This window comes from Rattus norvegicus, chromosome 12, assembly GCF_021556685.1.
Source record: "Rattus norvegicus strain SHRSP/BbbUtx chromosome 12, alternate assembly SHRSP_T2T, whole genome shotgun sequence".
Lineage (NCBI taxonomy): Eukaryota > Metazoa > Chordata > Mammalia > Rodentia > Muridae > Rattus > Rattus norvegicus.
Genome location: NC_141545.1, coordinates 39,026,015 through 39,051,051, shown reverse-complemented (window position 1 = coordinate 39,051,051; position 25,037 = coordinate 39,026,015). Strand labels below are relative to the sequence as shown.

General features: G+C 48.9%; 1 protein-coding gene across 2 annotated transcripts; it reads left to right on the top strand.

The window, feature by feature from the left end:
• The first annotated feature begins 341 nt into the window (after nt 1–341).
• Tctn2 (tectonic family member 2) lies at nt 342–24,693 on the top strand. Of its 2 annotated transcripts, NM_001080782.1 has the most exon segments (18): nt 362–515; nt 691–798; nt 1,272–1,345; nt 2,230–2,425; nt 5,265–5,365; nt 6,740–6,936; nt 7,460–7,586; nt 9,136–9,277; nt 11,389–11,454; nt 13,029–13,163; nt 14,331–14,408; nt 16,285–16,362; nt 17,606–17,717; nt 20,316–20,422; nt 21,784–21,940; nt 23,100–23,225; nt 23,370–23,458; nt 24,341–24,693. In NM_001080782.1, coding segments are annotated over 18 exon segments (2,103 nt in total). In that variant the 5' UTR covers nt 362–433; the 3' UTR covers nt 24,469–24,693.
• Nucleotides 24,694–25,037: the final 344 nt, after the last annotated feature.

Below are 25,037 nucleotides of genomic sequence, written 5' to 3'. Positions count from 1 at the left end.
TTTCCCAGGAACTATAGTTACAGGAAGTTGTGGTTTACCACATGGGTGCTGGAAACCAAACCCCGCTCTTCTGCGTTAGTAGCAACAGCCCTGAAATGCTGCACCATCTCTCCAACCCCGTAGTGTGGTTTCTTGACATCTGGGATGGAAGTCTAACGGGAATACAGAAATCTGGGGCCACGATCAGAGAACCCGCGCTCTTGCTCTGGACCAATCATGGGGCGGCATGCCGCTGGCCGATTGGAGATTGTCTTGGCTGTCGGCTCTTGCTAGCCTTGTAGACCTAGACCAATCACGACATGCCCATCATCGATTGGTGGTTGCCATGGCTGCGGGCATTTAGCTTGGCAATATGGCGTCGGCCGGGCGGCAAAGGCCGCCGCTTTTTCTCTCCCAGGTTATCCTGGGTTTCTGAGGCAAATCGGCCCCGGGTATGGGTTCTCTGTCGCCGCTCAGCTTCCTGTGGGGACTCCTCCTGCTGCAGGGCGTCCTGAGGCCGCTGCGCGGCGACCCGGGTGTGTATGGCAGTGGTATGGCCTGCGTGGCCCAGGCCGGGAATCTGACTCTTAAAGGGCCAGACCCGGGGCTCCTTGGATCCCGGAAGCCAGGCCACATAAAAACCAGCACACGCACGCCAGGTACTGGTTCTGCACCCGTTAACCCCTCCCCGCACCCTTCCTTCCCTCTTAGTTTTCATCCCACCTTTCATCCGGATGTCCAGTCCTGAGGTCCGCGCGTCCCTGGTCGGAGGCAGCGAGGATGTCACCGTGTCTCTGACTCCACTGCAAATCAAGGAAGGTAGGACTCTGGCTGTTTTTGAGAGAGTGGGTGCTGCCAACAGAAATACTGCTCTCAGAAGAATAGGAGTGGAGCTGGAAGGCAGTGTCTGTTGTAGGCCCTGTGGACCATCCTGGAAAAGCGAGCTTGAAATAAAAGTGGTCAACAAACCAGGCATGGTACCACACGCATTTAATCCCAGAACGGAGGAGGCAGACCCAGGTGGATATGTGGATATCCAGCCGGCCTGGTTTGCATAATAAAACTTGCCTTTGTTTTGTTTATTGAGCTAGCTCCCCTGAGATTCCCACACAGCACCTCAGAGTTCCCCTAAGAACAGAAGAGTCTTTTTTTGTCCCATTTGACAAATGACACTTACTGTTTGACCGGTCTCATGTAGCTTGTCTGGGCGGGTGGGGGGATTCCTACCCCAGGACCCTCCACTCACCCTCGCTGCTGCACCCTGATGCCTCAAATTCTAATTTCTCACTTAGGAGTGTTGCCAGTTCCTACTTGTGGCCTCAGGAATGAGACCGGGGATTGGAATCTGACTGTGAGCCCCCAAGCGGTAAGACCTAAGGCAACAGCTTCCTTGCACCTGAGGAGGCCTCCTATTTAGGCTTTTTGCAGGGCCTTCTTTGTGTGTGTGTGTGTGTGTGTGTGTGTGTGTGTGTGTGTGTGTGTGTGTGTGTGTCTGTCTGTCTGTCTGTCTGTCTGTCTTGGTTAGGGTTTTTGTTGCTGCAAGGGCAACACCATGACCAAAAGGCAAGTTGGGGAGGAAAGGGTTTTTTCAGCTTATACTTCCACATTCTGGTTCATCACTGAAGGAAGTCAAGACAGGAACTCACACAGGGCAGGAACCTGGAGGCAGGAGCTGATGCAGAGGCCATGGAGGGTGCTGCTCAATGGCTTGCTCCCCATGGCTTGCTCAGCCTGCTTTCTTATGGAACCCGGGACCACCAGCCCAGGGATGGCACTAATTAAGAAACTGCCTTACGGCTGGATGTTATGGAAGCATTTTCTTTTCTTTTTTTCGGAGCTGGGGACCAAACCCAGGGCCTTGCACTTGCTAGGCAAGCGCCCTACCACTGAGCTAAATCCCCAACCCCTGGAAGCATTTTCTTAATTGAGTTCCCTTCTTTCAGCTACTCTAACTTGTGTAGAATTAGAAATCAGGCTGGGAACATAGTTCAGTTGGTAGAGTGCACGTAGGAAGCCCTGAGTCAATCCCAGCACCGTACGTACCACTGGTTGGTTGAAACCGAAGCGAGCACTGCCTTCTTTGTATGTAGGTCTCCTTTTGTGAAGGGCACCGTCTGTCTCGTGTACAGCTCGTAGGTAAAGGAGAGCAAGGCTCACGTGCGCGTTGACAGCGTGTTCCGTTCCGTGCCCTCATCAATACAGACGCTCGAAGTGAGTCACGTTAAAAGCGCAGCCATGTTTCCCTTCCAGAACATGCTGGAAGTGACCGTAAGGTGGAAGAGGGGTCTGGACTGGTGCTCTCCAGATGAGACAGCCTCGTTCTCAGAGGCCCCATGCATCGTGCAGACTCTGCTGGTCTCAGCATCCCACAATGCATCCTGCTTAGCACATCTGCTCATCCAGGTGGAGATTTATCCCAACACGTCTGTGACCCACAATGCATCAGGCAAGTGATGTCTACGGTCAAAACATTTCTGTCAGCCACTATCTGAAGATTGTTTAGAATATATATATATATATATATATATATATATATATATATATATAGTGTATTAGATGTGGCTCTGTTAGCAGGGTTTGTTTTTCTTTTTTCTTTTCTGAGACAGGGTCTCACTGTGGAGTTCTAGTTGGTCTAGATCTCACTATGTAGACCAGGTTGAACTCACAGAGGTATGCCTCGCCTCTGGCTCCTGAGTTAATTTTTTTTGTTTTTAATTTGTGTGTGTGTGTGTGTGTGTGTGTGTGTGTGTGTGTGTGTGTGTGTGTGTGTTGTATTATGTACATGCAGTACCTGAAGAGGCCAGAAGAGGGCGGCAGATCCCTGTACCTGGAACTACATGTGTTCTGAGCCACTTTGCAAGTAATGTGAGTTGAGCACAGGTCTTTTTTAGGACAGCAAGTGCCCTTAACCACTGGGCTTTGTCTTCAGTCACCTAGACTCAACTTTTGAGTCTCTCTTGCCTTCCTAAATGTATTTTTTTGGGTGGGGGAGGGGTTAGGGATTTTGTTAGTTTTTGAAATTTTTACTCTATATTATTTTATGGAGTTAAGATCTCAGCCAGGCAGTGGTGGCGCACACTTTTAATCCCAGCACTTTGGAGGCAGAGGCAGGCTGATCTCTATGAGTTTGGGGCCAGCCTGGCCTACATAGGAAGTTCCAGCCAGAGCTACTGAGTGAGATTCTGACTCAGACACCTCCCCACCTAATTATCTGGCTGTCCTGACGAATCTTTTGCAAATCACTTTTTAAAGTCCTTTGGTGGAGACGGTAGAATTGGTTTCCACGCATTGGTGCTCAAACATGAGAAAAATACATGGACAAGAATAGGCGTGGCCTGCCTTCCTCTGCGCTGACCCAGAGAGGCACAACTATTCCTCTCTCTTCTCTTCTGCCATTCAGATGCCAGCCGGAGCCTAAGCGTGCACTCTCTGTCCCTCTCTTCTACTTTTTTTTTTAATTTAAAGATTTATTTTATTTATATGAGTACACTGTCACTGTCTTCAGACATACCGGAAGAGGGCATCAGATCCCATTATAGATGGTTGTGAGCCACCAAGTGGTTGCTGGGAATTGAACTCAGGACCTCTGGAAGAGCAGTCAGTGCTCTTAACCACTGAGCCATCCCTCCAGCCCTTTCCTCTACATTCTGTCTAGCTCTCCTCTCTTACCATGTGGCTGCTTGTCCACCACATGCCTGACCTCTGTTTGTCACTCAGATGGCTTGACTCTTTCTCCCTCTTAAGCTCCCCCGCCATGAATCTGTAATAAATCCTCTAAAACTTGTAAAACTGGAGGGACCGGGTTGGGGATTTAGCTCAGTGGTAGAGCGCTTGCCTAGCAAGCGCAAGGCCCTGGGTTCGGTCCCCAGCTCCGGGGGAAAAAAAAAATGGAGGGACCGTGGGTGCAGCTCATGCGGTGGAGTGCCCGCCTAGCATGCAGGAAGGTGTGGGTTGTTCCCAGCAGTGCAGAAACCTGAGCAAGGCGGTGCTTGTCTGTGATTCCAGCACTGGGGGTTGCAGCAGGAGGATCAGAAAATCCCAGGTCGTTCTTGGCTGCATAGTAAGTTTGAGGACAGTCTGAGCTACATAAGACCTTGTCTCTTACAAAGTAGCAAGAACGACAGAAAAAGGCATGGGGGGCTGGCTTGTCATGAGTGCCACCACCATGATTCTCTGGCCTGCAGCTGACTCCAGCATCTCTTGTCTGTGTAGCTTTGGCTGGCCTTGATCTTACTGGGTAGCCAAAGTTAGCCTCCACATCCATATCATCCTGCCTCAGCTCCCCGAGTCCTCCGACTGGGTGGGAGCAGACACAGGGAAAGGAGCCTCTGTTGGCTCATACAGCACAGAGAAAGGCCTGTCCTCCAGTGCCTCCTGGTGTCACCTCAGTGTGGTTGCACAGGCTGACCCTACTGTCCTTGCCTGGTCTGCTCTCTGGTCCTGCCTCCTGCTGCTGCTGCTGCTGCTTCTTCTTCTTCTTCTTCTTCTTCTTCTTCTTCTTCTTCTTCTTCTTCTTCTTCTTCTTCTTCTTCTTCTTCTTCTTCTTCTTCTTCTTCTTCTTCTTGTTCTTCTTCCTCTTCCTCTTCCTCTTCCTCTTCTTCCTCCTCCTCTCCCTCTCTCTTCCTTCTCCTCCTCCTCTTCCTCCTCCTTTTCCTCCTTCCTCTCCCCCCTCCCCCTTCCCCTTCCACCTTCTATCTTCTTCCTTTTCCTTTTCCTCCTCCTTCTCCTCTTCCCCCTCCTCTCCCTCTTCCTCCTCTTCCCCTGCCTCCTCTTCCTCTTCCTCCTCCTCTTCTTCTCCTTCTCCTTCTTGTTCTTCTTTTCCTTTTTTAGTTTTTCATGATAGGGGTTCTCTGTGTAGCCCTGGCTGTCCTGGAACTCACTCCGTAGGCCAGGCTAGTCTCGAACTCACAGAGATCTGCCTGCCTCTGCCTCCCAAATGCTGGAAATAGAGGTGTACCCCACCATGCCCAGCTGGCCTCTGGCTCCTATGTGCTGTGTAGAGTCTGCGAGGGGCTCTCTCAGTGGCTGCTTTGGCTCTTACCCTTCAAGGTAACGTACTGCTCATGACTCTGCGGTCCAGGACGGCAAGGTGTAAAGTGTGTATGTGGGACCTTGTATCAAAGTCACCAGCAAAAATCGAGCAGAAAACACTTGACTTCCGCATACATGTATACACACACATAAGCACAAAGTGTAATTCAGCCTTTTCTGTAAATGTCAAAAACGTGTTCATGCCTTTGGGAGTTGTTTTGTTGCTGAACTTGCCATATGTATGTACTTTTCAGAGAACATGACTGTCATTCCTAACCAAGTCTATCAGCCCCTGGGTCCCTGCCCGTGTGACTTGACAGCCAAGGCCTGTGACATTCGCTGCTGCTGTGACCAAGTAAGGGTTTTTTCTGTTTACCAAGCTATCTGAACATATGGGAAACTCCAGCAGTCTTCCCAGCAGCTTTTGGATAGGGAACAACGGAGATTAGATTTCATTTTGCCAATCATGTTTGTTTGAGATAGTGTTTCATGTAGCCTAGCTGGCCTGGAGCACTCTATGGTGTGTGTGGCCTGGAGCACTCTATGGTGTGTGTGTGACCTGGAGCACTCCGTGTGGTAGAGAGTGGCCTTGAACTTTTGGTCCTCCTGTTTCTATCTCTGAGCTGCAAATTGTGTTTAAATTGTCTCTTTTGATATTGTCTGTATAGTTTATGGAGGAAAGAGAAAAGTGTGTCTTTGGAGCTGTAGGGCGAGGATGATCATAGTCTTATTTTAAAATTTTAACTGCATTTATTTATTGTGTGTGTGTATGTGTGATATGTGTGTATGTGTGTGTGTGTATGTATGTATGGTATGAAACCTGTGTGTGTGTGTGTGTGTGTGTGTATGTGTGTGTATGTATGGTATGAAACCTGTGTGAGTATGTGTGTGTATATGTACATGTGTGTATGTGTGTATATGTATATATGTGTATGTATATGTGTGTATGTATATGTGTATGTGTATATGTGTGTGTATGTATATGTGTATATGTATGTGTGTATGTATATGTGTATATGCATGTGTGTGTATGTTTGTGTGTGTCTGTGTGTGCGTGTGTGTGTGTGTGTGCGTGTGTGTGTGTGTATGTGTGAATGATATGGTTATACTACTGAACACATGTAGAAATCAGAGGCCAACTTGTGGGAGGTTCTAGGAATAAAACTCAAGTCGTCAGGCTTGGCAGGACACCTTCCCACTCTGAGCCATGTTGCCAGCCTGTTGTTTGTTTATTTAGTCCCACTGTGTAGTCTAGGCTAACCTCAAAGTTAAGGTAGTCCTCCTGCCTCAGCTTTCCTGAGTACCAGGATTGTAGGCACAAACCACCACACCTGGTTTATAGTACATACTTTAAAATCTTAAATTTTAGACAAACCAGAGAGGCATGTTCGCCAGTCCCCAGGGTGGCCCATTTTTGCAGGAGTATGGTCATATGTGGTCGAGATTTTTTGCTTCTCCCATGGGGAAAGTGCAATGTTTTATTGTTGTTTGTGTATTTGTTGCCTTTCCCTTTAGGTTCTCAGAATGGAACTTAGTCCTCACTTCTTACTTTTTTTACTGACTGAGCCATCTCCACAGCCCCAAGGAGCTCTCCTTGCACCGCAAAGCACTTTGGGAGGAGACCGAGATGCACTGTTTTCTCATGGACTGGGTTGCGGCCTCAGAGCTGTGTGCCCAGCATCACAGTGGGAGCTTGTGTGCCCTGATTATCCTTTCACCTGTTTTCCAGGACTGTCAGCCGGAGCTAAGAGAGCTGTTCGAACGGTTCTGCTTCTCCGGCGTGTTTGGCGGGCACGTCAGCCCTCCGTCCCACCATCGCTGTGCAGCCCGCACTACTCACCAGACTCCTGACTGGTTTCCCTTCCTGTGTGTGCAGTCACCACCCTCCACCTCTCCGTTCCTCGGTCACTTCTACCACGGCGCCATGTGAGTACCTGCGGCCAAGTACCTGGGTCACCAAGTTTCCTTTCACTGGGTCCTCGACTTGGCTCACGTTTTTTCCCACGCTAGGTTGTGGTTAGGGAGGCCACGTCTGACATTTCTCTGCAAGTGACAGAAAGAACTGAGAAAAAGAGGCCAGCAGACCCAGCCAGCACTTAGCAATGACTTTCCAGCATGGAGGGAGGAGCTAAGAGCCCCAGGGACTTGAACTTACTATGTCTTATAGTCCTGTATCATTGAAAACGTTGTAACTGTTATGTTGTAAATAAAAAAAACAAGACAGGAAGAGCTAGGATTATCCCTGCAACCCCTGCAGTCAGCAGACAGAGACAGGATTAGGAGTTCAGGGTCAGCCTGGGCTACATGAGACCCTAACTCAAAGCAAAACTGGCTGAAGTGTTACTGGTCTTTTTTTTTTTTTTTTATTGTTCTGGGGTGGGTCTTGGGCCTGTCCTCAGGTTAAGCAGGCCCCCTGCGGGCCCACTGATTATGTCTTGTGGTCTCACAGTTCCCCCAGACATTCCCCCGGCTTTGAAACCCATTCGCACTTGGACCTAAGAGACTTCTTTGCTGACGCCAGCTACAAACAAGGGGATCCCATTATGACCACTAATGGGTATTTTACCATCCCTCAGGTAACCGCTTCCATTTCAACACTCGGATTTAGCCAGCACCGCCTCTAAGAATCTCCCCCAAGCAGCATACTTTCCTCTTGTGCATTAACTTGTAATGATCTCTAGACTGAAAAGACTCATTCTCACCCCCATCTCTGCTAAGTCGAAGCGGGAACGTGTGCACTAAAGTGGGAGAATCCCTGTGCGGACTTCAGAGGTGATGGTCAGTCTCCGGTTCATTCCCTGTCGGTGTTTTATGCTTTTGTTGTGCCGGGGCTGGTACAGAGAACAGTGTGTATGCCGATCAAGGGCTCTCCAGCTGAGCTACGTCCCCAGCCCCCAGCACTCTCTAAGAAGCTCTAAATCTGTGGGTGAGAATAACAGTCAGGATGTTGAAACGTCTTTTGAGGTTAGAAGGTTTTTTTTTTTCTTTTTTCTTTTTTTTTTTTCGGAGCTGGGGACCGAACCCAGGGCCTTCCGCTTGCTAGGCAAGCGCTCTACCACTGAGCTAAATCCCCAACCCCGAGGTTAGAAGGTTTTAAGTCAGGCAGCAGTGACGCACGCCTTTAATCCAACACTCAGAGGCAGGGGCAGTAGGGTCTCTGTGAGTTTGAAGCCAGCCTCGTCCACAGAGTAATCTCCAGGCCAGCCAAGGCTACACAGAGAAACCCTGTCTAAACAAACAAACAAAAGAAACAAAAGGTTAGAAAGTCCGAGAAGTGTTTGCCTTTTTTTTTTTTTTTTTTCTTTTCTTTTTTTAGGAGCTGGGGACCGAACCCAGGGCCTCTCGCTTGCTAGGCAAGCGCTCTACCACTGAGCTAAATCCCCAACCCCCAAGTGTTTGCCTTTTGAGCTCATCATTAGGAAACCATGCCTTTGGGAGGCGAGCATGGCATAGCTGACAGTTTGTCTGTTATTCCCGGGAACCACTTTTGGTTTGTTTTTCTTGGTCTTTCAAGACAGGGTTTCCCTGTGTAGCCCTGGCCATCTTGGACTCACTTTGTAGACCAGACTGGCCTTGAACTCACAGGGATCTCCTTGCCTCTGCCTCCCGAGTGCTGGGATTAAAGACATGAGCCCGGATGCCTAGACTTGGGAACGAATCTGTCTGGCGACAGGAGGTGGTGCTTAGCAGCCAGGGCTAAGGTTTTCTCCACGTGGGGCCCTGGCTTTTCCACCTCCCTCCAAAATCAGGTTGTGTTTAGATGATGCACCGAGGTTGAATATACGACACACCTTGTTAGTGAACAAGGCCAGGGTCTGTCCCAGATGCATTAGAGAACACTTAACTGTTAGCAGTGGCTTCCAAGTCTTGGCTCCCTAAAGTCGGTCAGCATGGGCAGCACTTACTGTAGACATTGCCCAGCAGTAGGGCCAAACAGAAGGGAGGAACTTGGAGTACCTCAAGGTAGGGTCTCACCCTGTAACCATTACTGAGTTCAGGGCACTCTTGCTAGAACCTTCCAATTGCATGGATTGCAGGCTGGATCCCCAAGCTGGGCAGAAAGAATGTTTCTAAAACGGAAAGAAGAAAAAAAAGCAATGTACTATAGTTGTTCTTTGTCCCCAGGCGTCTCTAGCTGGGCAGTGCCTACAGGATGCCCCTGTGGCTTTCCTGAGGAATTTTCACAGTGTATGTACCACGGACCTGGAAGTGCACCAAGAACGAGATCGGCTTATCCCTGAAGACATGAGGATCCGCACGACAGGAGGTAGGCTGCCCTTATGGTTAGAATGGTGTAGTTAATAGAGAAGCCCTCCTTCTCCTGTGTGTGAGCTTAGCATCCTGGCTTAGCATCTGGTGGTGGTTCGTCTGCTGGTTGAGGATGGTGTTTTCATGGGAAAAGTTCGGTCTGATTGAGCGGCAGCACCCGGCACGTGTGGTTGGCGTTTCCCCCTCTGCACTGGGTATGGAACCCCGTGTTACTGAGTAACACCTCCACGCTCGGGCTCTATCGTCAGTTAAGTCAGATCTCCACGATGTCGCGATGTCGACAGGCGAGAGCCGCTCTCTTTACAATACCGTATACCCCACGCTTCTGAGTAGCCCCGGACCATTCCCTTTCGGCAACTGCAAGGGGAGCTGGCATCTTTTCGGCCACCAAGCCTGTCTCTGCATTTCATCTCCATGGAAACATTCCTTTGCTCCTGCAACCCAAGAGCCTTGGGTCCCGGAACCCTGGCTAGGGGCAGGGAAGGACTGAAGAAAGGAGACATAGTGGGAAACTGGGACAGGTTAGGTAGGGTTCTCTGACTGCTACTGTGATAACCGGGAACCCCAGCGTGTGCACTAGGTACAGTGTAGGGGAGGTTAGCTGGTCTCTGGAGGAGGTTGCTGCAGGCGTCCGTCTCAGGCTGTAAACGCCCAGGAGGAAGCTGCACTTGCTGGTCTGCACATGCCGGTGAATAGCTCATGAACACTCACACTGGGACTCCCGAAGAAAGCTGTACTGTGTTTTCTGGCCCATATGGGCAATGGCTTGCCAGTTTACCATGGGCCAGCGGGTCTCAGAGTCCATGTTTATGTCAAAATACACATTGAGGGGCTGGAGAGATGGCTCAGTGGTTAAGAGCACTGTCTGCTCTTCCAGAGGTCCTGAGTTCAAATCCAGCAACCACATGGTGGCTCACAACCATCTGTAATGAGATCCGATGCCTGCCCTCTTCTGGTGTGCCTGAAGAGAGCAACATAAAATAAATGAATAAATGAATGAATAAATCTTTAAAAAAAAATACACACTGACTCAGAACCTCAGCCACCCCAGACGTCATCCTCCCCTCACACTTTTTTTTTTTTTTCAAAACAGTTTCTCTGTGTAGCCTTGGCTGTCCTCAAACTCACTCTGTAGACCAGGCTGGCCTCAAACTCAGAGATCCACCTGACTCTGCCTTCCAATTGCTAAGATCAAAAGTGTGCACCACCACTGCCTGGCATTAGTGTCATCTTTGGAAAGCACAGATCTGTGCAGCTTTTCTATCGAGTGGCTCAGCTCTATTTCTTTGTCCATTTGTGGGCATCGCCACTTCCTGGTTTTGTGACCAGTGCTGGAGTGAGCACCTGGGGACACAGTTTTGTGGGATAGAATTTCCTTTTCCTTGGGCACGGTCCTATGAATGGGATTACCGTGCCATGCGGTTTACTTGGTGAGGTCAGGGGACATAACACTCTTCCAAAGCGGCCGCTCCGTGAATAGTCTACCCCACAGCTCTTCTTGCAGAGCAACAGCACAGGGTACTGGCTCTTGCCATCCTCCTGTGTAGTTGTAGTGAGGGGCTGGGAGCAGAGGGATCCCAGCCTCTGACGGTTAGGAGTGAGGAGGTGGGTGGGAAGCAACTCACTCAGGCATGGATGCACAGTGGCCCTTCCTCTTCCCCTCCTCCTCTTCCTCCTTTTCCTCCTCCTCTTCCTCTCCTTCCTCTTTTTCCTCCTCTTTTCCTCTTCCTCCTCCTCTTCCTCCTCCTCTTCTTCCCCTTATTCTTCCTCCTCTTTTTCCTCCTCTTCTTCCCCTTCCCCCTCTTTTTTCCCCTTCTTCCTCTCCTCCTCTTCTTCTCTTCTTCCTCTTCCTCCTCTTCCTCCCCCTCTTCCTCCCCCTCTTCTTCCTCTTCTTCTTCCTCCTTTGTTTTCTTTCTTTCTTTCTTTCTTTCTTTCTTTCTTTCTTTCTTTCTCTCTTTCTTCCAGCTCTCTTCTTTGTCCTTTCTTTATTGAGGAAGTATTACATAGAGTAAACTTGAACTCCTGTTCCTTCTATCTGCTGAATGCTGTAATTGTAAGGCTGGCTCCTTATATGCCTCCTGTGTGGGAATTAATTCTGTGTCTTTTTAGGCCTGGTCACACCAACCGTAACCTATGAGGAAGCCACTGACCTGGACAAGCTCATCACTAGTCCAGGTACAAAAGCGTTCAAGCATGTCTACAAAGCATACCTGCTCTTTCTCTTCTGTTTTATTTTGGTCTTGAGACAGGGTTTCACTCTGTGACCCTGGAACTGTCTATGTAGACAAGGCTGACCTCTAACTCACAGAGATGCTTTTGCCTCTGCCTCCCTAGTGCTGGGATTAAAGGCATAAGCCACTATGTCTGTGTCATTTGTTTTATATTTGTTTTCGTTTGTTTTTTTTTAAAGATTTATTTATTTATTTTATGTATATGAGTACACTGTAGCTGTCTTCAGACACACCAGAAGAGGGCACCATGTGGTTGCTGGGAATTGAATTCAGGACCTCTGGAAGAACAGTCAGTGTTCTTAACCACTGAGCCATCTCTCCAGCCCTGGTTTTGGGTTTTTCAAAACAGGGTTTCTCTGTGTATCCTTGGCTGCCCTGGAACTCATTCTGTAGACCAGGCTGGCCTTGAACTCACAGAGATCTGCCTACCTTTGCCTCCTGAGTGCTGGGATTTAAAGGCATGTACCACCAAATCCGGCTTGTATTTGTTTTTTTAAGATTTATTTTATTATTATTTTAAAAAAATTTTGGGGTTGGGGATTTAGCTCAGTGGTAGAGCGCTTGCCTAGGAAGCGCAAGGCCCTGGGTTCGGTCCCCAGCTCTGAAAAAAAGAACCAAAAAAAAAAAATTTTTTTTTAAGATTTGTCTCTGTCTCTCTGTCTCTCTGTCTCTGTCTCTGTCTCTGTATGTATGTGTGTGTGTGTATGATGTATACATATGTGTGTGTATATGATGTGTGTGTATGTGTGTATATGATGTATGTGCATGATGCGTGTCTGTATGATGTATGTGAATGTGTGTAGTGCGTATGATGTGTGTGCATGTGTGTATGTATGATGTGTGTGCGTGCATGCGTGCCTGTGTGCATGTGTGCTTGCGTGCATGTGTGTGTGTGCGCGCGCACACATATTTGTTTATGAGTGGAGGCATATGCATGGTAATCAGAGGACAACCTTGGCCCTGGGTCTTTGCCTCCCACCTTGTTTGAAACTGAGTGTCTGCCAGGCTAAGCACTAGAATTGAGGATAGGCCCTCTCCACTGGCCTTCTGTGGGGATCTGAGCTCTCTTATCTCCCCAGCAAGTAAAGGTTGTGCTTTGCCTCTGTGATGCTGCCTAGCAGCTGGTGTGGGTGGGGCTGCTGTTAGCTGCCCTTTGTTTTGAATGAAGGTGTGGTTTGTGTTCCTTTCCGGTGGCTATGACCTTGTTCCTGGCCGTGTGTTTAGAAGCCTCTGCTTCCAGAGCGTGAGCGTCACCAAGTGCACTTGAGTGACAAGCACTGGGGAGACAGGAATCAAAGGAAAGGGACAGAGTTATTCAGGGAGCCTCTGAGGTGGAATAGAGGATGTGGCCGACCCTGACATGAGACCACAGGAAGCTCCATGGAGGAAGAGGTGGCCAGACTTCCTTAGGGAGCTGGAGAGATGGGCTGGCGGGAGCCCACCAAGGCAGAGAGAGCCCCAGTAACAGATTGCAACTCAGATGGAGTTTTCAGTCATGCACACATTCTTGTCTTTCAGACACAATTTTAAGTGCCGGATCGGCTCCCAGAAATGTGACTGTGGAAGAACATTATGTTTTCAGATGGCAAAATAATTCTATCAGCAGCCTAGACATCACAATCATCAGGGCAGAAATCAACGCCCACCAGAGAGGTAACGTTGATAAGGGGTCCAGAATGCTTTCGGTGTCTCCTTTCCCAGTGGTTTTCTGAACGATAACCCCTCAAATGAGGTCAGAACTCCTTTATCCTGTGCGCTTTTCACTGAGTCAAGGAGTCAGGACTCTTTTGTACATCAGATGTAATTTTATGCCAGGCATGGTGCTCACACCTGTAATCCTGGCACTCCCGAGGCTGAGGCAGGAGGATTGGTAGTGAGCTCAGGGGCAGCCTGGGTACATACAGTGAAGCCCTGTCTCAAAAGAACAAGGAAAAAAAAACTTTTTTAAAAAATAGCAACTGGGCTGGAGAGATGGCTCAGCCGCTCTTCCAAAGACCCGGGTTCAGTTCCCAGCATCCCTGTCAGGTGGCCCAGAGAGGTTGAGCATCTCCACAGACACCTGCACTGACATGCACCTTTGCACACACATATAAACAGGCCAGTAAAAATGAAAATAATAATGTAAACAGTACCGTTGGGCTGGCGAGATGGTTCACTGAAGGCCCCTGCTGCTGACAACCTGAGCTCGATCCGCAGAACCGACCAGGCTAAGTTGCCTTTGGTCCTCCGTGTATTTGCCTGTTCTCATGCACCCCACACATACTTGCACACAAAGTAAATATAATGTAACTTTAGAAGAAGGAAAGAATAGGCTGGGCCTGCTGGTGCATGCCTTTGATCCCAGCACCCAAGAGGCAGTGGTAAGAGGATCTTTGAATTGGAGGCCAGCCTGGTCATAGAGAAGGAGGACATCCAGGACTACATAGGGACCCTTTAGAGAAAAAAAAAATACCGTAAACTAGACGGCTTATTAAAAAACAAAAAATAATAATAAAGACGAGGTCTCACTACATAGCCCTTAGCTGGAATTTTCTGTATAAACCAGGCTGGCTTCAAACTCACAACCTCTGGAGTGTTGGGATTAAATGTGTGCAACATTAAATGTGTGCCTTGTTCCTGTTTTCTTTTTTTTATTTTTTCTTCAAGAAAGGGCCTTGATGTGTAGCCCTGGCCTCAGCCTCAAAGCAATCCTCCTGCCTCAGCCTCAAAGCAATCCTCCTGCCTCAGCCTTACAGCATGCATACATCATGTTCACGGGAGTTAATTTCTTTTCCCAACAAAATGGTGCACGTTCTATCTCCGGTTTCTTTTCTTTTCTAGGAACAATGACCCAGAGATTTACAGTGAAGTTTTTAAGCCCTAACAGTGGTGGTGAGAAGGAATTTTCTGGAAATCCAGGTAGGATGAATAACAGTGTTGCTCTTTTGCACGGATCCGAGGGGGGCACCCTGGGCTGCCCCATAGTCATGAGGAACTGTCTTGAGTTGAGTTTGTCTCCATGACAACCCGTGACAGTCCATTCTCTCTTCTGGCAAATGTATAGTTTAGTATACAGTGTCGCTCTGCATGCAAATTTTATCCTCTTGGGCCTTTGGTCTCTAGTCTTACATTTTGTGGGTTTGTTTCTTTTCGGTTTGTTTTTATATGGCTTTTCTATGTAGCTAGCCCTGGCTGTCCTGGAATTCTCTGTGGACTAGAGATCTGTTTGCCTGTCTCCCAGGACTGATTAAAGATTTGTGCCACCATGCCTGGCTGTTTTGTGGTGGTTTTGTTGTTGTTGTTTTAATTTTTTTTAGTGATTATTTTTATTTTATGAACCTTGGTGTTTTGTCTGCATGTGTGTCTGTTGGATCCCCTGGAACTGGAACTGTTCCTCATAACTAGAACAGCTGTAAGCGGCTTTGTGGGTGTTGGGAATGGAACCCTGGTCCTCTGGAAGAGCAGCCTTTGCTCTTACCTGCTGAGGCTTCTTTCCAGACCCTTGCTTAAAATTATTTTTTATTTTTTAATTTATGTTTGTGAGCAGGCGCCCATGGAGATCAGAGGAGAGCGTGAGATCACTCAGATTTAGAGTCTCGAGCAGTTGTGATTTGCCCAGCATGGGTACAGGGAACCAATCTTGGATCCTCTGGAAGAGCAACGAGTGCTCTTAACCATTGGGCCATCTCTCTGGCCCATGGGAGTTTTGTTTTGTTTTGTTTTTGAGAGGCGGTGTTTGCGTGCAGCCAAGGTTAGCCTCGAACTCCTGATTATATGCCTTCCCTCAACCTCGGAGTAGCTCGATTTAGATTTAAAGGCACAGTACCACCACCGTGTGTTGCCATTGGCCTTTTAAAAAAGCTGATGTGTGGGCCACTGTCCTCTGAGTAGCCATTACTGCCTTAGTCAGAGCGGCTGTGACTGACTGTCTCTTCAAGTGACCCCTAAGAAGGTCAGGCCTGTTCCCCTACCTGTCCAACAGGAAGTCACCGCCCAACAGGAAGTCACCGCCCATGCTGGGTGGGATTCTCAGTGATGGAGCTGCCTTCAGTCATCCACTGTCCTGTGAGCTAGCCCACCAGTGTGGTGGGTTGTGTCTCCTGACCACGTGCTCATTCGTATCATGAGGAAAGGCTAACACCAGCTTGCTGTTCATTTATCTGCTCATTTCTCCGTCTCTTGGCCTCTTGCTGCCCGTCACGTCCCTTGGGACTGCTCAGCACTTGAGATGTGGTAACATAGATGGTAATATTCCAGAATGTTCGATAAGCTTCGATAAATAAAATACATTCAGGAATGTAAGGCCTGATAGGGAAACGGTCCAGAGACCTTGTCTGGCTCCGGATTTGCGGCACCGGCCCTAAATCACACTCGGAGACGGAGCGGGAGGTGGACGTGCAGTGAGGAGGCCGTTGCTGTAAGGAGTTGTTTTGGGGCAAGCCGGTGCTGTTGCTCCGTCGACGGCACAGCCTTCAGTGTAAGTGGTTTGTATCGTGAGTTTCTTCCTCCCACACATCACCATGTGGTTACACATGGGTTCTATCACGCCTGGCTAAGAATTTAGTAAGTCAAAAAAAAAAATCAATATAGTAAATAGAAATTACCATCCTCTTGCCTCAGCCTCCCAAGTGCTGCTGTGCTGGCTGCTGCGGTGGTGTGTACAAGGCTCCCCAGGCTTCCGCCTTAGGGCTCCCATTGTTGAGAAGATACCGTGACCAAGGCAACTCTTCTGAAGGACAATATTCAGTCGGGGCAGGCTTACATTTTCAGAGGTTGCCTTGTTCTCTGTGTCTAGGTTACCAGCTTGGCAAGCCGGTCCGAGCTCTGCATACCGATGGCATGAATGTCACCACGTTGCACCTCTGGCAGCCGGGTAAGGTGGTTTGAGATTTGCTAAAGGTGATCTTACCCCACCCCACCCCCGCTCCCTGCACACACACACACACACACACACACACACACACACACACACCCCGCACCCGCACTCCCTCCCCACCCCCCAAAGCCTGGAGTTAGGAACATTTGCCATCCCTTTGGTTTATGGTATGTGGGGAGGGGCTGCTTTTTTTGTGTTCCCAAGACTTTTTTCTTCCTTATTCAAGGATGCCTTGCATGTTGTACCTGAGGTGCTGGGAATTAGGAAGTGTTTCAGGCAGGATTGTGCTGTCTGTCACTGTAGCCCATCATTCTGTTCCTTGGAGCCACAACAGCTCCCTCTGAAACAGGCCACCCAGCATGGCAGTAGGAGTGGCTCGCCCTGCCAGAGGCGTGAGGTCTGGTTGTCACACAGGAAGGCACCTTTGCTTGGCTTTGAAAGGATCAGAAAGATCAGAGCAGTGATTCTCAACCTTCCTCACGCTGTTGACCCTGTTATATGGTTCCTCATGACGTGGTGACCCCCAGCCATAACATTATTACGTTGCTACCTCATAACTGTAAGTTCGCTACTGTTATGGATTGCAGTGTAAGTACCTGACATGCAGGATGTCTGGTATGTGGCTCCGAAAGGGGTCTCGACCCACAGCTTGGGAACCGCTGGCTCAGAGTAACACCCTAGTTTTCAGAAGCTGGAACTCTATTTTTTTTTTTTTCTTTTCTTTTTTTTTCGGAGGTGGGGACCGAACCCAGGGCCTTGCGCCTGTTAGGCAAGCGCTCTACCACTGAGCCAAATCCCCAACCCCTGGAACTCTATTTTTACGTTTCATTGTTGGTTTTGTTTTTTAGCCAGGTGTGTTGGTGCATTCCCATAGACCCAGCACTTAAAAGGTGGAGGCAGGAGGATCAGGAGATCAGGCCATCCTCAGCTACATAATCAATCAATTCAGGCCAGCCTGGGCTATGTGAGACCTCCCCTCTCTCTCTCTCTCTCTCTCTCTCTCTCTCTCTCTCTCTCTCTCTCCATACACACACACACACACACACACACACACACACACACACACACACACACGCACACACTTTTTGTTTGTTTGAAACAGGGTCTTCAGGTTGGCCTTAAACCATCATGCCCCTGCCTCAGCCTCTTGAGTGCTGCTGAGAGAGTTTTCAGGAAGTCCTTGAAGTAAATCTTTACTTGTATTTAGCAGAACAGTGAGGGGCTCATCCTTCTCTTGCAGCTGGAAGGGGCCTGTGCACATCAGCCGCCCTCAGACCTGTTTTGTTTGGAGAAGATGCCTCCTCTGGCTGCCTTTTGGAAGTTGGGATTAAGGAGAACTGTACACAACTCAGGTGAGTCTCTCGTTGGTTTGGTTTGTGGGAGACAAGGTCTCCCAGAGCCAAGAAGATCCTCAACTCTTGAGTCCTCCTGTCTCCACCTCCCCAAAGCTGGCTCCTGTGAGATTCACTGGTGAATTTTCTTCCATTTTTGAGTGGTCTCCCTAAAATTAATTTTCTGTGTGAATGTTAAAGACAAGACTGAAAAGTTATGGTGAATGGCGTGGACGTGATAGCTAGTGATAGTTAGTGGACACACGCAGTGGATGTGATAGATGGTGGACATGCGGTGGACATCATAGTAAGTGGTGGATACACACACATTTGTTTTTAACATTTATTTATGAAATGATTATTGCGTGCATGTGTGCAGTGTAAGAACAGAGGCACATGTATGCCGTGTGTGTGTGTGTGTGTGTGTGTGTGTGTGTGTGTGTGTGTCTTACCCTGTTTTAAGTTGGTGTAAAATTCCCATGATGTAATTAATCATTCAGAAGTAGTGACTCAGGCAGACAGAGTAGCACACACCACCGTCCCAGCACTCTAGAGGCTGAGGCAGGGTTGCTGTGCTACTTAGGGTCATCTTGGGCTGCAGATAACACCTTGTCTCAACATAAAATCAAAAGGTCTGTCGGGATGACTCGGCAGGGAAAGGCATGTGTTGCCAAGCCTGATGACCTGAGTTCAAGACCATGACTCATGTGGTAAAAGAAAACTGGCTCGGGGGCTGGAGAGATGGCTCAGCAGTTAAGAGCACCGACTGCTCTTTCAGAGGTCCTGAGTTCAATTCCCAGCAACTACATGGTGGCTCACAACCATCTGTAATGGGATCCGATGTCCTCTTCTGGTGTGTCTGAGGACAGCGACAGTGTACTCATATACATAAAATAAATAAATCTTTAAAAAAAGAAAGGAAGGAAAACTGACTCACTCAAGTTGACCTTTGACCTCCCCAAGTATGCCATGGCACAGGCATACATGCACACACACACAAATGGCTTAAAAGGCTTAAGACAAGAAAAGGTGAACTGTCCAGTGTCATTGAGGCCGTTCACGGTGTTATGAAAGGCTTTATCTAGTTCTAAAACATTTTCATCACCCAAGGTGGAAATCTGTATGTGTAAGTAGTTACTCCCCCAGCTCTCCTCTCCACAGCCCTGCTTTCTGCCTCTGTGGCTTTGCCTGCTCTGGACATTCAAATGGGGTCACACCTATGTCACAGCGTGTGCCAGAACTCCATCCTTTTCCATGGTGACTCTTCGCCTGCCTCTGCGTGTCTGTTTATATCACACCTTGTTCATCCGCCTCGGTTGATGGACGTCCGGGTTCCCCATCGTTTGGCTGTGTGTACTGCCACACGCAGGCCGGTGCAGGTTTCAGTGTGAATGTGCTTCCTGTTCTTTTCAGTCTGTGCCCCTGGGAATCAAAGTGCCAGGTCATCTGGTAATTCCCTTTTCTGTCTGCAGAACCCACTTTAGTACCATGGTGGCACCTTTTGCCATCCTCAGCAGAGTGGGACGGACGGCTCCAGGTTTTCCACAGCCTCCCAAGAGTTGTTTTTTTTTTTTTCTTTTTTTTACATTTATCTTTATTTCGTGGGAGGTTGGGTGAACATAAATGTGCTTCACACGCGGAGGTCAGAGGACAACTCTTGGGAGCCAGCGCTCTCTCTGGCCACGTCGTATGGTCTAGAAATCCAGCTCAGGTTGTTAGGCCTGCATAAGAACTCCTCCATCCGCTGAGCCACCTCACTGGCCCCTCCCAGCCTACTTCCCCCCTTAAGATTCATTCATTTTATGGTGTGAGCGTCTTACCTGCAGGTATGCATCTCTGTGCAGCCTGTGCAGACAGTGCTTGCAAAGGTCAGAAGAGGTTATCAGATGCCCTCGAACTGGAGTCCCAGATGGGCGTGAGCTGTCAAGTGGGTGCCAGGAATTGAACTCTAGCCATGAGGGCTGGGTGAGACGGCAGCCATTGTTGGCACCGGGCAAGGAGCAAGCGTGCATTTAAAAATGACACACTACGGGGTTGGGGATTTAGCTCAGTGGTAGAGCACTTGCCTAGCAAGCGCAAGGCCCTGGGTTCGGTCCCCAGCTCAGAAAAAAAGAAAAAAAAAGGGAGGGGGTTGGGGATTTGGCTCAGTGCAAGCGCAAGGCCCTGGGTTCGGTACCCAGCTCCGAAAAAAAGAAAAAAAAAAATGACACACTACGAACCCAAATCTGGAAGAGCAGCAAGCATTCCTTTTATTTGTTTTGTTTGTTTGTTTGTTTGTTGTTTTTCCATGACAGAGTTTTTCTGTGTAGCCCTGACCATCCTGGAACTTGATCTGTAGACCAGGCTGGCCCCAAACTCATACACCTCCTCCTTCCTCTGCCTCCCAAGTGCAAGGATTATAGGCCTGAGCCACCACGTCAGGCTACCAGTAAGTATTCTTAACTCCTGAGCCATCTCTCCAGCGTACACCCACACACATGCATCCTGTTTTTACCGGCAGTCGCTCCAGCAGATTTCTATCTGGGCTCCCAGCAAAGACAGGTGGCCACTCTTGGAAAAGGACTTAAGGACCAAGCCCGCTGGCCACCGGCTGAGAAGTGTTATCTTCCTTCTTTGCAGGGAGAATGTCCTTCAGAGACTAGATTTGCTGATCCAGGCAACGCACGTTGCGAGGAGAGGCAACTCGGACTACGGTGATCTGAGCGATGGCTGGCTGGAGGTCATACGTGAGTCACCCTGGCCATGCGTAGGGGTCACTGATGTTGAGCATTTTGCCCAGGGCTCTCTGTAGGCAGGAATCTTTCTTTCCCCAGCTCTCATGGCTCCTGCTCAAAGAGGAAACTATCTCGAGCTTCCTCTTGCTGACAGTCCCAGCTTGAAGACGTACGGGTCACGTCAGTTTGCACTTCTATTTTGAGCACCCAAGAATATCGGCATCGAGAGTTAACCCGTAGTTTATAGAGAGTGAAAACGTGGTGCTGAGTGAAAGGGGCCCAGACACAGACCACCCAAAACTTCCACTCCATTTGTGTGCAAGGCCCAGAATGGACAGATGTGCACGGAAAGCAGAGTCATGAGTGCTAAGAACCAGGGAGGCACTCTTGGGACCTGGAGAGTTCTATACGGGAAAATTTGAAAGTAAATCTGGGGCTGAGATGTGGTTCCGCCTAGTGTCTAGAGTGTGGAGAGCTGTGGGTTTGAACCCTAGCACCAACTTCCTAAATCCTAAAACAGTCAAAAAAAAAAAAAAAATCAGGAGGTGTCCTGAGAGAGTGGGGATGATCACACAGCTCAGAATTGTTCACCAAGGGGACTGCCAGGGACTGGGGCTGTGGCTCTAAGAAAGAGCGCTTGCCTGGCATGTGTGAGCCCAGGGTTTGGTTATGTTATTGTAGTGCACCCAACCAGCAAATTGCTTATTTATCTAACCCATAGAAACTAAAGATGCTCAGATGAGTTTTAAATGTCTTTTTTTTATATGACTTCTCTTAGGGCATAAATGTCTGGCATCGTCTGGTAACCATTTACCAGGGTTCTCTACTGTCCCTGTCGGCACACTCTGTGGCTTTCAGTGACAAGCTTAGATACTGAATCTTTTATTTTTCTTTTTGAGGAAAAGATGTATTTGTGTGTGTGTGTGTGTGTGTGTGTGTGTGTGTGTGTGTGTGTGTGTGTGAAAGTTTATACCATGTGTGTGTGGGCGCCCTTGGAAGACAGAAATGGGCATCAGATCCCCTGGAGGACGGGTTACAGGTGAACGACCATGTTGGTGCTGGGAGCTGCCTCTGGGTCCTCCATAAGAGTGGCAAGTGCTCTTCAATCCTGAGACGTCTCTGCAGCCCCAGACACTGAATCTCCACGTTTGGGTTTATTCTGTGGGTTGGGACCACGTTCAATGCACAGGGACATTTAGACACCACCCAGGTGAGCAGCACTGCTCCTGCCGTAGATGTTGTGAGGTCACATAGTCATGGAGTGACAACACCCTTGCAAGAGAGTTGAGCCTCAGGCCTGAGAGGCTTTGGGTATCATGGCTGACACGTGGGACAGCCGCCACTAACAGATGTCTAATTTGACATTCCTGCAGGCGTCGACGCCCCTGATGCAGGCGCCGACCTGCCTCTGAGCATCGCAAATGGCATGTGCCCGGAAGTTCCAACCCACGTCACCATCCGCATCCTCACTGCTGAGGCTGGCGCTGTGGAAGGGGAGGCTCAGCGGGAGATCCTGGCTGTGGAGACAAGGTGTGGTCCCTTCCCGAGAGTCGCTGAGGTGGAGAGCAGGACACAGACCAGGAATGCCAGGCAGAAATCCGCACACATGGCGATCATTAATAGCTGGGGCTGTATAAATGGAGGGCCCTCGGGAGTATTTGTAAAGCTCTGTATGAGAGCTTTTGCGGTGTCAGGGGAGGGCCACGGCTGACAAGGGACTGCTCCGTTCTGAGGGTATTTAACTCTATGGGCCTGAGTGGCATATTGGCGACAGAACGTGGCCACTGGTTGGAGGCTTTGCCGGCACCATAGGTTCCGATCATGGAACCGTGTGTGACTTCAGACAGTTTAATATGCAATAGCTTTATCTAAGGAAATATGACACCCTTGTGCATTGCGTCTTTACCTCATGTGACAGGTTCCACTTAGCAAAAAGTGGTGGGTGCTATTCAGTTTGGGAGAGTCCCCATGCCTGCAAGGTCAGAGAGGGTCTCTTTCTGGTTACCCCCAGCTCACCTTGTCCTGGGACTGTCTTCATACTCAGGGGCATCCTCCTTGGTCCTGTGAGGTCAGCACCAGCCTCGCCTCGCCTGGGCTTAGTAAAGAGAGGCCTTCTTGTCTACAGAGCCTTTTTCTGTTGTTGTTCGCTGGGTCATGGGTTCCTTTTGGAGCCATTCACTATGGTCTGAACTATCAATAGCTCTAGCATGCAGGCTCTGGATCCGGGCTGGTGTCTTCTGACCCACTGAACAGAGAGCAGGGAGTGATGTGTCCCGCCCACACACACACAGCCACACCCCCACCGCCACCCCCCGCAAAGTTGGGGAGCAGTTACTAGAATTTGAGAAGCTGTGCTGATTTCCCATCAGACCCACTTCAGTGTCGGGGTAGAGCCAAGGTCTCCTTTGCTAAGCAACTTCCCGTTCCGCAGTACTGTTTTGCGGTGCCACGGGCATGGCACGCCTTCGATAAATGACCAGAGGCTCTTCCTATTAGACTGCTGGAGACAAGCAATCCTTGTTAAGAGAACCCGCATACAGTGACTTGGGCGAGAGGAGGGAGCTGGCTGCAGCAGCCAGTGATCGGAACAAGGACTTGTAGATTCTGGGTCTAGACTTGAGGATCCAGCACTTGGCTTCCTAGACTTTCAGTGGTTGGTGGCCACTACCTCACGATCGTCCTTTCTTAGGTTCTCCACAGTAACCTGGCAGTACCAATGTGGGCTCACCTGTGAGGAGGACAAAGCCGACCTTCTCCCCCTCAGTGCCTCTGTTAAGTTCATTAACATCCCTGCGCAGATGCCCCGCCCGACCAGGTAAGCCAATGGCTGACAGGCTCACAGGTTCTTTCCTGCGCAGACGCCCCGCCCACAACCAGATAAGCCAATGGCTGACAGGCTCGCAGGTTCCTTCCTGCTTCTTTCTAGTTTTCCCTGTAACCCTCTCACGTGTTTGTGTAGATTCCAGATCAACTTCACAGAGTACGATTGTACCCGGAATGAGCTGTGCTGGCCCCAACTTCTGTACCCTCTGACCCAATATTATCAAGGTAGGAAGCCAGGTTTCTGTATGTTGTAAGTTACGTTGTGCCGGTTAAAACTGTTTACCAGTCAATGTGGAAATGTCCCAGACAACTTAAAGCACGAAAGACTTAAAAGAAGAAACCACACTAATACCGATGTTTAGAAGTTACGGTTATGATGCTTAGAAATTATGATAACAATAAATGGTTAACACTAAACTATTACCTTCAAAGTCAAGACATGATAAGACTCAGTTGTTGGGGTGGGGGTTGTCCCCGGCAAGTGTCATAGTTGGCAGGGAAATAAGCCACAAAGAAATGAGAATGAGTGAAAACTCAGTTCAGCCCGACTTAACCCATCCAGGCTGGGTCAAACTTCAGGAGTCTGATGTCAGGTGTTTTATTGCCAACATATTTAAACACAGTACAGTTTGGGGGAAAGTTTCCTGGTGTAATCCAATCCCTAGTACACAGGGGGCGTGGTTAACATCGAAACACAACTCAGAGTCCTTTCTTCCAAGAATGGTTCTCTGGATAGACTACCTGTGTTAGCTTACGAGTCTAAGGAAGGATCTGGCCTGGTCTCAGTCATATAGTTAGTGTAGAGGTCATGTGGGTTGTTAGGCTGCGCGCTACCTCTGGTCCTGGTTGTGAGAGCCTGCAGGAGCCCTTGGTGATACAGATAACATAAGGTCATTTAGATTGTGAGCTACCTCTGGTCCTGGTTGTGGGGTCTTGATAGGGCCTGGCCCAACAGATACTGCAGATCACCAGACTGTTACCCACCCCCATTCTTACCCTTCTATATGGAAAAGCAGGTTGCATGTCCTTTCCGTTCCTGGCCTCCCTGGTGATCTGTGGGCACAAGGACCTTCATGCTTTTAATGATTGCCTTCTGCTGCCTTTCAGGGGAGCCCCGGCCTCAGTGTGTCGCCAAAGGCCTGATGCTGCTGTCACTCCTCATGTTGGCCATACTCCTCAGGCACCCTTGGGTCGGGATGTGCAAAGCCTGGTCCTCCGCTTCCATCCAGCATTAAGTTTCCTCGAAGACTCAGAGCAGCCACTCAGTGGCTCCCCGTAGGCCTGTGTGCCCCTCTGAAACCTCTTTGATTGAGACAGGGTCTCTCTATGTAGGCCTGGCTTGCGTCTAAGCTCACAGAGATCTGCCTGTCTCTGCCTCTCGGGTGCTGGGATTAAAGGCATGTCCCACATGCCTGGCCTTCTGAAACACTTTAATAAACAAAATGTCTATTTTTGTAGAACTTCTTAGTGTTAAGTGAACTCACAACACATATCCAGATGTTCAAAGTGGCTCAGGGTGATCATTCTCGATTCTCGCTGGTGGCAGGGGAATCGAGGGCGTTGTAAATGTCAGAGACTTAAGCCCAGCATGGATTTCTAATCCAGGGGTTTTATTTTTGACCAGACTTGAAGCAAGCATGTAAGCATGAAGAAAAGATCGATTACTAATAATTACTAATAATCCAGAGAAAGGGTTAGAAAATGCTTTATAAAAGCTTTCTAATTAAAATTGAATTATTATTATTATTATTATTATTATTATTATTATTATTATTAGTGTGTGTGTGTTTGAGTGAGGCTGGTA